General features: G+C 55.0%; 1 protein-coding gene across 1 annotated transcript; it reads left to right on the top strand.

The window, feature by feature from the left end:
* Positions 1 to 853: 853 nt before the first annotated feature.
* TBATA (thymus, brain and testes associated) lies at positions 854 to 12,943 on the top strand. Its single transcript, XM_012460306.2, has 9 exons — positions 854 to 931; positions 1,285 to 1,517; positions 3,591 to 3,746; positions 4,704 to 4,783; positions 5,986 to 6,159; positions 8,013 to 8,094; positions 9,278 to 9,422; positions 10,995 to 11,047; positions 12,084 to 12,943. Exons 1-9 carry the CDS (start codon positions 921 to 923, stop codon positions 12,167 to 12,169), a joined length of 1,020 nt encoding a protein of 339 aa, XP_012315729.2. The 5' UTR covers positions 854 to 920; the 3' UTR covers positions 12,170 to 12,943.
* The last annotated feature ends 1,415 nt before the right edge of the window (positions 12,944 to 14,358 follow it).

Raw genomic sequence — 14,358 nt, 5'->3', positions numbered from 1 at the left:
GCCCACCCTGCTGACGGAGGAGGGCTTGGGGTAGGGTAGGGTAGAAGACAAAGGTGGCCTTGGGGGAACTCAGCAGATTAGGAGTCCAAGAGAATCGTTCTTCCTGGACTTCCACTGACTGTCAGCCGGAACCCCAACAGATCCTCAGGCCCAAGTTAGCCCAGGTTATGGGTTGTGCCCGTCCTGGGCAGGGAAAAGTCCTGAGCAGGTGCCAGAAGCACTGAGCACAGGACTTCCAGGGGTTCTCAGGAGGTGATTTCCTCTGTTACTTGGGGATAGAAGAAGACAGTTCACTGCAACTTTCAGAGAAGGTTTGCTTTATTTCTTTAAGCCTCAGATCCCTTAGAGGCGAGTGGAGAATGGAACAGGAAACTCAGGGGCTGGGTCAGCGGAGTCCTCAAAGGGTCCAGGGGCAGCACGCCTTGCTTAGTACATCCAGAGTCCGTCGGTACTCTGAAAGGACTCCCTTCAGCCAGGGCCACCGGGAGAAGGGCATGCAGACAGCCGTCAGGCAGGTGGTCCCAGCAGGCCCTGGGTGTAGCCCACTTTTGCTGATCTTGACCTTCCTCCAAGGGCAGAGGCACAGCGTCCTCAGGAAGGGGAGGGGTGTGGGGTAGAAGACAGAAAACCCGAGCCAGCTTGTCTCCAGCCAAGCAGAACAGAGCTTGAAGCTTCCCTGCAGAGTCACAGCCCCAGTAGTTGCTGCATCAGCTCTTCCTCTCCTAGGAGGGACCCCCATGGGAACAGGACTTGCTGGTCTGGTCTGGCCTAAGCTCCAGCTGTGGCCTCCAGACGCTGAGTCTGGGCCAAGACTGCTCCTGAGTGCACTGGGGGAGGATGACAGCTTATAGCTGGCCTCTGGGCTGTCTACAGTCTGGCTTGGGGAGAGGCCCTTGCTGGGGCCCGCCCCATCCCCGGGGATGTATATAAGGTGACTTTGCTCCATCCTGGGTATTTTGATGAGTAGGTGGGCCTACAACTTCTCTTTCTGGTTTTAGATATGGTCTCTGGGAAAAAACTGGGGTGCTGGGAGACTCTGAGTTCCCTCAAGTGTATGCTAGCTCCCTTATAAGAAACACTAACCAGGACTGGATTGCAGCCATTGGGAAAGGGCTCTGGGGAAGGCCTAGCTTTTGGTGGTATGTGGGTGGTGGTGAAACCCAGGAAACCAGATTTCAGAGTTCCTCAGGAACGGGCTCTGTGATAAGCACTGAGCTTTGTGCCTGGGTGGGCCCCACTAGCAGAGGAGGCTCCATTAGCTTCTCCTGAAAACCTTTCCTTCAGTCCAAAGGCTGAGCTGAAACCTGAGAAGTCAGGGCACAAGCCAAGGAGCCACGGGGGCAGCGGGCCACAGAAAGAGCTGGTGATCCCAGGGATTGTGGATTTCGAGCGGATCCGCCGGGCATTGAGGACCCCCAAGCCCCAAACCCCTGGCACCTACCGCTTTGGACGCCTCAGTCACAACTCCTTCTTCTCCCGGCACCACCCACACCCTCAGCGTGTGACCCACATCCAAGGTACGGCCTGGCTGGTGGGGGTGGGAGTAGAGGGAGTATCACAGTTGATCTTGAGAACTGGGAAGGAAGAATCGATGGCAGCCCTTTTCCAGGCTGGGACCCAGAGAGGCTGGGGGCCTAGCCAGGATCCCAGAGCTGCCAAGCACCCAAGCCAGGACTGCACCTTGATGGGCAGGAGAGCAGCACAGGCTCCAAGGGTGGGTGGCAGGTTCCCTGCAGGATCCCCCTGACTGCTGGGTTCTCCCATTTTACAAATCAGAGAAACGGATAAGTTCTGTCCCAAAGCGGTGCTCTGTTCTCTAACTTAGGCCACATCAGCCACTCAGCCGTCCAGCCAGCCACAAATGTTTATTGACTGTGAAGTATGGGTCAGGCACTTTTGTAGGCCTTGGGGATATGACAGTGAGCAGGACAGACATAGTGGCTGCCCTCCTGGAGCTGACCTCCAGTGGGGAGGGATGTGAGATAGGGAAGGTGTCAAGTGCCTAGGCTGCGGTGGGAAGATTGCCATTTTTCCAAGGTGGTCACAGAAGACATGGCAATTAACATGACATTTGAGCAAAGAACTACATAGGAACTGTGCACACAGCAGGGGGAAGGATGTCTCAGGCAGATGGATCAGCAAATACAAAGGCCGGAAGGCAAGAGTGCTCCCACTCTGTTGGAGGAGCAGCAAGGAAGTAGAAGCTGGTCTGGTTGGAGTAAGGTAGGAGAGGGAGAATGGAGAAGGCGTCAGGGAGACAGTGGGCCCAGATCACCTAGGCATTTGGGCCACTATTGTCACCATTAAGCCGCCTCCCTGAGTCCACTGGAGCCCTTGGAAGGTTGAGAACACAGAAGTGACAAATTTTAGCAAGGTCATCCTGCCTCTGTCTTCATTGTGGCTTGGAGCAGGGGCTAGAAATGGAAGACTCTGTGGCTCTGTTCTGGAGATATATAGCAGGTAAAGCCCATAGGACTCAGTGATTGATTGAAAGTGGAGTGAGAGGAAGAGTCCAGGCTGACTGAGCGTTTCGGCCTGAGCACCTGGGAAACTGGAGTGCATGGACTGAGACAGGGAAATCTGCAGAAGGGCCAGTGCAGGCTGGGAGGAGTCAGAGGTTTGGTCTTGGATATGGGACATAGGTGACGTGAGATGCTTTCTAGACCTCCAAGAGGAGGTACAGAGTGTCCAGTCGGATCTGGAGTTCAGGGCAGAGTTCAGTTCAGAGTTCATGCCTGTGCATGAGATCCATTCAAGAGGGGGTGTTTCGAGTGGCGGGACTGGGTGGGATCATCAAGGAGTCCATGTAGGTACAGGAGATAAAAACCTGGGGACGGGTCCCTGGGGACCCTGAGATTAAGAGGTTTAGAAGATGAGAGGTCAGCAGAGGAGATGAGGAGAGGTAGTGAGCCAGGACAAGAGCAAGGGGTCCTGGCACCAAAAGGAAAGTGTTTCAGGAGATAGAGAGCAGCCCTGCTAAGTCCTCACCAGGCCGGGCCTCGAGCCTCCCTATCAATAGTGATGTAATAATCACCTAGGGTTAGCAAGAAGGGTCCCCACATGTAAACAGCCCCCACCACCTCCAGGCTGCCCTGCGCACAGCCTTGCACAGGCTGACCGATAGCAGATGTTTTCTGCAGAGGGTGTGGCTCCATCTCTCTCCCTGTCATGTGAGCCTGGGCCTCTCCCATCACAAACTGTGACTTCACGCCCTCACCCCAGCATGCTCATCTTTAAGCTGCCTACCTACCCCTGTGTACTCACATCAGCAATTTGTTGCCCTGTCATAGGAAATCAGAAGGTCCTCGGGACTAGGGGCCCAGGAAGCCTAGGTTCTTTTCTCACTTCTGCCCAACTCACAGTGTAGCCCTGAGCAGTCCCCTCCCCTGTCCATTCTAAGGTCCCCCCGTGGGTGCGGTGGTCACTGGTCTGGGTGGTTGCAAGGCCCTCCCAGCTCTGATGATCCATCAGCTCGTGGTTACTGGAAGAGGTGGAGCCAGAATCACCCTGCCCTTCAGCCTCTTCCCAGCCTCCTGGAGCTCTTAAGGTTCACCTAAGCCTCCCTTCCCACAGCCTCTAACCCTTTGCAGATTTCACCGGGAAGCCTGTCTGTGTCATCAGGGACAAATTCTCTCCAGCCCACTTGCCTGAGTCCACTGTCTTTTCCGGCTGTCAAATGGGGATGTCCACCATCTCTGTCCCCATTGGAGACCCACAGTCTAACCGGAACCCCCAGTTTTCTTCTGGTGGGTACTTGGGACATACCTCCCTCTCTCCTGGGGCTCAGGTCTCTTCCCAAGGGCTGCCTCACTTGGGTGGGTGCCCAGAAGAAAAGGGCCATCACTCTTAGGTCAGTGAGGTCTGTTGAGGGAATCCCACTTTTTCTCTCATTTCCTTGGACAGCCTCATCTCTGCATCACTCCCCACGCAGCAAATCCTAGCCAGCAGAAATGCACCCCTGCTTGGATTTGAGGTGCTTGAGAAGAAGTAACATGCAGAGGGCAAGCAGATGTTGAGCCTGCAGTCATGTGACTTGGCAGCTGTAGGCTGGAATGCTACAGGAAATATTTAGTAGCTTGTGTATTCAGTCATTGGCCAACCAGAACAATCAGCCACAGTGCTGGTGCAGCGTTCTGGGGGCCTCTGCTCTGCCAAGCCTTACCATTTCCATGACCGAGGTGCTGGAAGTCAGTTTGGTGGGGACAGGGGAGAGATCCTGGAGATGGGGCTGGGGCTGCTGGTGCAGGGCAGAGAGACTTGGAAGGCTGGCTATGACTCTCTCTGCCACCCTCTCTGGGAGTAGTTTGATTTCTTAATAACAGGCCCGTCCGTATCTCCTCAGCTTCAGTGTTGGCCTCAGGGACCTGAAAGGGGCAAAGCTAGATTAAACCATGTGCATCTTGGCACAGGTAGTCAGTTGTTCTCCAGCATCTCCTAGAAATGCCACAGGCTAGGACATCAACACCAGCACCCGCTAGAAGGAAAGCAACCCCCGACTCCCACACCCCACCCACTGCCACAGCCACCACTCACGTTGTGAATCCAGATCCTTCTCCCTCCAGCGCACCGCCTCCCCCTTTCCCTCTGAGATCCAGGCAGGGGGGCCAGGAAGGACAGCAGACTCCCCTACCAAGGTCTGGTGGTTCAGGGAGGGGAGGAGGGCCCCTGACTTCAGTTGGCAGGACCTTGTCTTCTCCTCCCAGAAGCCTGGAAGAGGGAGTTGAAGGAGCTGGCTTCCCGGGTGGCCTTCTTCACCAGGGAGGATGAGCTGAAGAAGAAAGAGGTGGGTGCGGAACACAGGAGCTAGTCTGGGAAGAGGTGAAACAGATCCATCCCTGTGTGAGGAGATCCCTCCTGAGTCAGTTCAGCCTAGGCGGGTGGGTGGGGGGACACTGATTAATACAAACATCAGGGGAAAGGTCACAGGAGGGAGACAGCACACCTAGGTGGAGAAACGCAAGCAGGGGTTTTAGGACAGGCGGCACTCGGGGGCCTTCAATATCTAAGTGAGATGTTCACAAGGGGACTGGGGAGTTCTGAGCAGAGGCACCCAGCACAGCAGGTGGAAAGCTGGCAAAGGCAGGGCACCATCAGAGACTGGGCTATAAGCGGGCAGCAATGGGAAAGGTGTGAGGGGCCGACCGAATGTGGAAGGAGCGGCTTGTTCTTAATCTCCAAATCTTTTAGTGTCTAATCACATAAGGAGCAGAGAATCTCAAAGGTTTTCAAACATGATGGGGGTGACCCCATGGGTGCCATTTGGTGATAAAACAGTAAAGTCACCTGAGAGACAGCTTGAAGGTAACTGGAATTGCTCTTAGGACAGTCTCTGGTCCTGTCCCTTGTCTCAGGCAACCAGAGTGGTCAGGCAGAAGCCTGGCATCTCATTCCTGCTCACAGCTAACTGAGTGCAGCACTCAGGACAACTCAGCTAAGCTGTCTGGGTCTCAGTTTTTCTATCTTTAAAATGGGGAGAAGGATACTACCAGTCTTAACTGGAATTACAAGGGCAGGAGACCCCAGGCCTCTCTGGGACAGACCTGGGGGCAGCTGAGCTGGGAATTAAGGTAGGCGGTGGGCCCTTGGTGCAGGATGCTCTTTTCAGATATCTGATGACTGTGGGAGGGGCAGCAGGGAGGACCTGCCTGGGAGGAAGAACGAGAACCAGCTGCGGGCATCCAGCGATCGACCCTCCATTACTGAGTTCCAGGAGGAAGAACTTTTGCTAGTTTAAGCATGAGAGCTGATAGTGGGAGGGCTGGCTGCTGGAGAGAGGGCTGGGGATGCCCAAGGAGGGGTCTAGGGCAGGTGGGGGTGGGGGGCAGACCTGGATGAGACCCCAAGACCCTGGCAACACTGTGCTGCTGGGATTTAGGGGGCACAGTGCCCTGGAATTGTGACCCAGCCTCCTCCTCCTCTCCTCCCCTCGGCCCTCTTCTCCTCTTTCGGACCACCTGGAGTCTCTGGCCACTTTTGTCCCAGCAGAAGGAGGAGCCTCCACAGGAGCAGGGGGCAAAGTACTCAGCGGAGACTGGGAGGCTCATTCCTGCTTCCACTCGGGCTGTCAGCCGCCGCAGCTCCCACCAGAGCCAGGGGAGCCAGTCTTCCAGCAGAGATAAAGGAGTTGGGGCCTTCCTCCTGCAGGATCAGGAGCTACTGGTGAGGCCCCGGTTCTGCTCCTACGCTCCTGGCTCTCCAAATCAGGAGTCTTACAAACCACTTTAGGGCAAGGCCCCTCTCAGGGATACTGGCTCCTAGGACTGTTAAGACCAGAAAAATCCAGCCCTGGGGGGTCAGCAGCCGGGGCTATGATCCCCTGCCTCTAGGTTTCCACATGAGTCCTCTCCCCTCTCTGGGCCCTAGTTCCGTGATCTATCTACTGGAAGCATGAATGCCTTGTCGTCGAGGGTCCCTTCCAGCTGTGGCATTTGATGGGTTAATAAAGGGAGCTGCAATGGTGGGTGAAGAAGGAGTTCCTGCCCACCCCAGCAGGCCGCACCCCACAGCCAGCATGGCTAGACCCAGCCTGGCGTGCACACTCGGAGAGGGACCTGGCCTGTGCTTCAGTGAGCGCAAAGCCTTCCTCCTCTATGCTCACGTTTCCCCATTGAGGCCTGAGATGAGTCCATGCTTCATCCCCGTGGGTTAAGGTATCGGGGGGTCCCTGTGAAAATGCACGATGTCCTCCAAGAAAGGCCAGAGGTGGAGCTAGCATCCAGCCACCTTCCTTGTGACCAGCGCTGCCAGGCACACGCTCCCACTGAAACGTTGCCACAGTGGAGCAAAGAGGATAGAGCAGATAGGGCCTGGCACCCCCATGCCATGGATGTGGAGGCTGAGGCCTTGCCAAGTGATAGGTCCACGGGCCAGTTCCCCTGAGAAGGAGCAACATAGTCAGGACTAAGGTGCTTTCTCCACCATAGGGCGGCCTCACCTCACCTGGAATTAGGTTCTTGGGTCCTGTGGGGAAGGGGCGCAGGGCAGGTAAGTTGGACTCGGAGAATGGAGAAGGGCCCAGGGACAGGTCAGAGTGGGTCAGCACAGCGGGTGGGCACCTGAGGACCAGGGTGGGCACCTAAGCAGGCAGTGGCCCGGGGATAGGCCCAGCCCAGATTCCACTCTGCTGAGGATGAAGCCGACCTCCTGGGGACTGACGGGCCCCTCCAGGTCCTGGGGTGATGGACCGCCAAGAGCTGAGAGGGCCTCACTTTCCTAGGACTCCAGGGGTTCCATGTTTCACCTCGGGCCCCAACTCCAGCCTGCCATAGCTACAGCCACCAGCAGCAATCTGGCCTAGGAGCCCCTGTAGCCCATCTGAGACAGAGCTGGGCCTTTTTCTGATGCTACCTGACTGAAGAACACAGGGGAAAATGAGCCCGGAAGTAGCAAAGATGTCAAAGGCTGAGGATGCGGCGAGGAGCCAAGCATCCCCACTGCTCTGTGGGAGGGAGCCCTGCGCTGGGCAGTTTGCAGAACCGGCCTCTGCTACCCCTCAGGCTGCTCGCTGGGCTTCCCCCACCTCTTCCAACATCTCCAGACTCCAGGACCTTCGGGGTGGGCGTGCGTGGGGTTCATTAAATCCCCACACCGAGGCCCTGGCATGTGGGATTTGGTATGTCTCTGAGGAGGACTGGCCAGCTCTGCCCTTGGCTTCCCTGTGTGGGGCCCGAGGGAATAACCAGACGATCAGGCTGCAGGGATGTTGGGTCCACAGAGCTGATAGCTGAGGCCGCATTCTGCCACCAACTTCCCACTAGCGTCCCCTCTCAGGGCCTCGAATTCCCCACCTGTCCAGCAGGAAGGTTTAGAATCTTCCTCCAGGACTTTTATGAGAGAAATCTGTCTGTTAAGCACAAAGTCCAATGCGAGAAAAGGCAGGGACCCTTGTGGGAGAACGTTTAGCCCCGCAGGCACCTCTGGGAGCCCACTTTGGTGGAAGGGGCCCCTTGGTGCCCTCCAAACCTACATTTGCCTGTACTCCTGGCTGGAACATGCTGGCCTCCTGCTCATAGGTCCTGGAGCTCCTGTGTCAGATCCTAGAAACAGACTCGCTGAGCGCGATCCAGTCCTGGCTGCTCTACGCTCCGCCCAAGGGTGAGGACACAGCCCGGCAGCACTGTCTCAGTGAAGGCTCCCAAGGTCCTGCCCTTGATCTCTGGTTCTGCAGGACTCAAATGTCACCATTTGGGAGCCCCCAACTAGCCCTTCCCAGCAGGACGGTGTCTCTGCTTCCTCCTCCCCCATTCCTCAGCAGGATTTCCTTACCCCTGCTCCTTGGAGGGGACCCCCTTTCATGCTGACTCCAGGCCTCGGCACCTGGGAGGGAGAGATCCAAAGACTGTACTTAGCAGACACAGCCCCTCACACACCGCAGTGGGAGACCCACACACACACAGGTGCAAGTATACACACATAGGGATACACACATGTATACACACAAACACATGAATACACACATGGGCACGTTGGGATAGTGGGTCGGGGGGGCATCTGAGCAGAAGGGTGAGGAGTGATGAGAGCCAGGAAGCTAGCTGGAGAAGACTTCCTGGATAGGAGAGTGAAGGAGGAGGAGGAGGAGGAGAAGGAGGAGGAGGAGGAGGAAAAGGAGGAGGAGGAGCAAGAGGAGGAGGAGGAGGAGGAGGAGAAGGAGGAGGAGGAGGCAGAGAAGGAGGAGGAGGAGGAAAAGGAGGAGGAGGAGAGAGAGGAGGAGGAGGAGAGGAGGAGGAGAAGGAGGAGGAGGAGGAGAAGGAGGAAAAGGAGAAGAAGGAGGAGGAGAAAGAGGAGGAGGAGGAGAGGAGGAGGAGGAGAGGAGGAGGAGGAGAGGAGGAGGAGGAGAGGAGGAGGAGGAGAAGGAGGAGGAGGAGGAGAAGGAGGAGGAGTAGAAAGAGGAGGAGGAGGAGAAAGAGGAGGAGGAGGAGGAGAAGGAGGAGGAGGAGGAGGAAGAGGAAGAAGGCAGGTTCCAGGTAGACTTCCTAGAGTGGGCTGGGGGATGTGGTGGGCAGGAGGGCCAGCTGGGGCCGAGAACAAGGTACACATATGCTCGTGTGGCAGGACAGGGATGTGAAAGGGCTGGGGGCTCTGCACACAGGGGACAGGAGAGAAGGGGGAGCTCTCCTGAGGGGACCTGAGGGCAGAAGGTGGGATGCTTAGAGAAAGCTGCCCTGGATCACAGGGCTGAGCAAGAGCTGGAGGCCCTGCTTCTGCCCCTAACCTGCCCCCTGCAGAGACAGGAAGGGGGCTGGGGACTGAGGACTCTGACCCTGGGCTGTGCTTTCAGAAAAACACCTGGCTCTGGGACTCCTGCAGACAGCGGTTGCTCAGCTCCTTCCGCAGCCCCTAGTCTCCATCCCTACAGAAAAGCTCCTAAACCAGCTCCAAGAAATGCAGGAACCTCCTCAAGAGAAGCAAGAGCCACCCTGCAGGTGGGCCCCGCACCCCTCCCCTGCCCTTCTGCAGCCTTCTGTCCTCCCAGGTAAGGCCAGTGGGACCTGGAGAAAGGAGCCTGGCGCTGGCCAGGGCCCAGGCTGACTGAGCCTGTCTGGGAGACCTTCCAGTGCTGCCCAAAGCCAGACCACCCCGGGCTGCCAGGGGTGGGGAGAGCAGTGGGGGGGACCACCAGTGTCAGTTGTAACCAGGGCTGTTTTAGCCACACCTAGCCCTTCAGAAGCTCTTTGGTCTATGGGAAGAAGTGAGTAAAGAGGAAATGCTAACACAAGGCAGTGCCTTTATACCAGTACTAAGTGCCCTGACAGCTGGAGGAGAAAGATTACCAACCGGGGGAGGCCTCGCAAAGCAGGTGGGTGGAGCCTGAGAGCCAGCAAGGCCACACTGAGCTATGATAAGTTTGCCTGACACCTCTGGGTGCGTCACAATTTTCTAGTCCATCCAACAACCCACTGAGGGAGTATTAGCTTCATTTTACAAATGGGAAAACTGAGGCTCAGGAACAACTGAATGGCTTCCCAAAGTAACCTGGCTGGTAACAGAAGGGCTGGGATTCAGACCCGGACCCGTCTGACTGCCAAGCCCAGCAGCACTCAGCTTTGCCCCGGGAGCTTGTTAAAAATGCAGACCCCTAGAGATTCTAATGTAGCAGGCCGGGGTTAAGCAGGGGGGCCTGTATTTTTAAGTCACCTGAGTGTTTCCAACAGAGTTTGGGGAACACTGATAGGAGGGGTAGGATTTGATTGAGCAAATAATAGCATGGGAAAAGATCATCCCGGAAAGTGGGACCAGCCAGGGTGAAGGCATGGAAATCAGGAAGGTATCCACTTGGGGAATGCCAATTTTGGGGTGTCTGGAGCACGGGTGGGCTTGGAAAGAAGAAGCAGGAGTAGGGGCTGGACTGAGATTTCTTGAAGGCATGGGTTCTTGCACGGCCTTGGACTTGGTATTCCCTTCTACTCTGAGAGAGCAGAGGAGGAATGCTGAGGAAGACGGGCTTCACTGCGACCTTGGGCAAACCACCTCCCGGCTGCGAAAGTCAGCTTCATCCGTCCTCAAAAGACCTCTCCCAGAGTCATGGGGAGGGAAAGTAACATCAGGTGCATAAAAAGGCGTGGGGAGGTGTAAAGCCCAATACAAGACAGAAGAGTATCTTTCATACTGTAATTCCATCAAGACGCAGGGTTCTTGTCTTGTCCCTCAAAGGGAAGTCCACAAGGAAACCAGTGGGGCGAGTGAGTGAGGGCTGGTGCAGAGTCCATCACTTGTTGCTCCAGAGACAGGAGGGTCTTGGTTCCCAGTGGAAGGAACTGCAGATAGCAGGGCCACAGTTGTCTGGGTCTGGCCTGGGGTGACACAGGAAGGCCACCTGGGTGCTAGCCATGGACAGATGTTTTCTAGCCCTCCAGGAGGGGTGGCTCTTGCCTCTCCCTGGAGCAGACAGCTGCCTGCACCTGCACCACCTTCCCCACCTCCCCGTCTACGCTGCCACCCACAGGGGTAGGTTTCCAGCATAACCTTCCCAGCCCCTCCTTTGTATTTCGTTACAGTCAATCCCCAAAGAAAACGAAAATACCACCTTTTTCAAAAAGTGAAAAACCAGGTAAGATTCCAAGTAGTGGGTCATTGAGGGGGGCTCACCGAGGCCCACTGTGGCTGGATTTCTCAGGAGATTTCAGTCAACGTGGAGATGAGTCCCAGCCCAAGGAAGCTGCTCACTTCACCTATTCATTCATTCATTCATTCATTAACAAATATTTATTGAGCACCCACAACGTGCTGAGCTCTGGGGATCATTGAGGAAGAATTCAGACAACTTCCTGCTGTCGTGGAACTTATATTCCAGCGAGGAGGCATACAGACAACAAATAAAAACACCTGGGGACGAGTGGGGACAGATACTGTAAGGAGAACAAGCAGGGTTCTGTGGTTGGCAGTGAGAAGGACTGGCAGGTGGGGAGAGGGCTCCTACAGCTGAATGACAGGGAAGATACAGCCCTGCCCAAGTCTAGGAAAAGCCAACTAGTAAAGCTCCCACGTCTTCGTGCGCTGGTGGAAAAGCAAGCAGACCACGGTAGCCAAGGCCTTCTGTGGGGGACAGTGGTAAGGGAGGGATGAGACAGGTGGGAGAAGCCAGCCTGCAGTAAAGGCCTGTGTGCATGGATGCGTAAGAGGGTTATGAGCAGGGTGGGCGTGCCCCCTCTGTGTGCAGCATGGACTATGGGAGACAAGAAGGGGCGAGGGAGACTGCCGCATTCATCTTGGTGCCTTAAATTAGAGTTGGGGACAGGGGCACGGCAGGCTGGAGGGGAAAGAAGAGGAAACACATCCTCGATGTATCTTATTCTCCCTAATTGACCATCAACGGTCCAGAGTGCCTGGCAGAGAGGCACAGAATAGGCACCTCATTGATATTTGTTACTTGGATGTTGAAAGAAGAGAGGTTGGATTTCATTCGGAGAAGGGAATCGCTCCATTCCTCTCAAGTCGGATTCCCTCCTCCATCACCAGCAGAGCTGAGAGCAGGAGCTGCGGTTGACTCAGACTTCCCTCTCAGCACTCACACATCCCCCTGCAGCTCCCAGGTAGTGGCCCTGCCTTCCCGGTCCTCTCCTGCCTGCTGTCTCTCCCCCCACTAGAGTACATTGGAGAAGCTCAAGTCCTCCGGATGCATTCAAGCCAGAACACAGAGGAGAAGATATCGAAGCCAAGGGCAGAGAGCTGAGGAGCCCTAACACCTGCCCCTGCCTTGCCCAAGAGCAGCCCCAAGGGTTCAGGGGTGTTTCTGTCTCCACCACCTTCACAGCAGCACCTGATCCCCTACTGTGAAAAGCCTACTAAATAAAACCCTGTCTTCCCTGGGAGAGGGCAGTTCCACTTTCCTAGCAGTGGGAGGCCTGTACTTGTGGTCACTGATTCCAGGAGAGAGCTGGGCTGCAGGGAGCCATCCCCACTCCCCACTCCCATGGGAAAGCCCAAGTGCTACCTCCACGTGGGGCTTCCCTGGTTCTTTTATGTTCTGGAGAACTGAAGGGCCGATGGCAGTTGGGGCATCCTGAGAAAGGGATTCTAACCCTCCTAGAGCCGAGACACACAGGACTCTGAGTAGGGTGGAGCAGAGGTCAGAGACCATGCAGGCGTCCTTAGAATAATCACTGTTGCCAATTATTGAGTTTCTACTCTTTATGTGTGCTGGCCACAGAGGCAGGACTCAGGTAAAAGCTGGTGATGAGCACAGTGATGAACAATGTGAATTGTTCTATGTGCTTTATACACAGTCCATACCTACACACATGCAGATGAAACAACTTGTCCAAAGTCCTACAGTTAAAGAGTGGCAGAGCCAGGACCCAAAGCCTGGATGTCTGGCTCCAGAACCTGCTCCTAAAAACTGTATTCTGGCCGGGCGCAGTGGCTCAGGCCTGTTACCCCAGCACTTTGGGAGGCTAAGGCAGACAGATCACTCCTGAGGTCAGGAGTTCAAGACAAGCCTGGCCAACATGGCGAAACCCTGTCTCTACTAAAAATACAAAATTAGCCAGGCATGGTGGTGGATGCCCGTAATCACAGCTACTCAGGAGGCTGAGGCAGGAGAATTGCTTGAACCTGGGTGGCAAAGGTTGCAGTGAGCCAAGATCGTGCTAATGCACTCCAGCTTGGGCAACAGAGTGAGACTCTATCTCAGAATTTAAAAAAAAAACAAAACTGCATTCTACTTCCTTACAGCCACTCTAGCCAAAAGCTGTGGTTACATTTCCGAAAAGCATAAGATCTAGAGAAGACTCTGTGGGAAGTCCAGTGTCTTCCAAGACATTTCTGCAAATTCCCTGGAAAACTGGGGTAGGGAGGAGGCATCGGGGATTTGTAAGGTCATGGCCCCTGCGGCTCTGAGCTGCTATTTTACTGGCTTAGTTGATGAAGTAAGTGGATTTAGTTCCATGGTCTGTGGCTCCATGCTATACTCGCAACACCACTCTACCTCACACTCATTCAGATGAATTCAGTCCCCCTGGATTTTCCCAAATACCCTATTCATGCAAAACTTTTCTGTGCCACAGGCTTCAATCGAGATTAGTGGATGGATGGAGATTTGCTATTAATCAAGTAAACAGCTTCACATTCCACATTAAGCCACCTTGTTTTTAAAGTCCCTCACCCATCTTCCACTGGGGTCGTCTCCCCAGCAGCAGCATGTGTAACACGCAGTCATGTTCAGGAAAGTCTCTAGGCCCTGCTCCCCAAGGTGCTACCTGTCCTCTTGGGTATCCGGGTGATTTCTCATGGGTGTCAGGCTGCCATGACCACTTCCTGGTCACTCCCAAGTTTTCTCTGTCTCCAGGACCTGGAAGTTCTCTTCTCCCTTTCCCCTGCTCCTCTCCTTAAAGCATTGAGACAGATTTTCCCTTTCACCTTTTCCCTTAAGGGTCTAGGTCCCTCTTGCGACCCAGTCTCCTTAACCATGGAGGTAGCCATTGTTTTTGACTGTCCAGGAATGTGAAACCTAGCACTGTCCGACCAGAGACCCCATCCCTTGGCACAGTGAAGAGGCCTCGTTGTCTAGGGTAATACCTGAGATTTGTTGTCTCACAGCCAAGAAAATCAAAGATGCAGGCACACAAAGAGTCGGTTAAGAGTGGAAGTTTTAACAGGTGAAAGAGAAGAGCTCTCTGCTGTAGACAGAAGTCTCAGAGAAATAGGTTGCTGGTTCCATGGTGAAATGCAGGGAATTTTGTAGATGAGCTTGAGGAGGTGGTGCCTTATTTACATAGGGTGGGAATCAGTTGGACCAGGTGTGCCTTTTGCATAGGCCACAAAAAACTGGTTAGGACTTAGGTGTGCCATTTGCATAGGGTGGGAACTTCTGGCCACCCTCACCCTAGTCTTTTATTATGCAGGCAGGTCCTCTGCCTGGCC

Source organism: Aotus nancymaae, unplaced genomic scaffold (assembly GCF_030222135.1).
Source record: "Aotus nancymaae isolate 86718 unplaced genomic scaffold, 86718_ANA_hifiasm-v0.15.2.pri h1tg000010l, whole genome shotgun sequence".
Lineage (NCBI taxonomy): Eukaryota > Metazoa > Chordata > Mammalia > Primates > Aotidae > Aotus > Aotus nancymaae.
Note: the sequence above shows the minus strand (reverse complement) of the source record. Positions and strands in the feature narration are given on the sequence as shown.

Bases quoted from the DNA above. Each gene is read 5' to 3' on its own strand.
- TBATA (XM_012460306.2), top strand. The intron at 6,160-8,012 runs GTGAGGCCCCGG...TCCTGCTCATAG, and splicing joins TGCAGGATCAGGAGCTACTG to GTCCTGGAGCTCCTGTGTCA. The intron at 11,048-12,083 runs GTAAGATTCCAA...TCCCCCCACTAG, and splicing joins TTCAAAAAGTGAAAAACCAG to AGTACATTGGAGAAGCTCAA.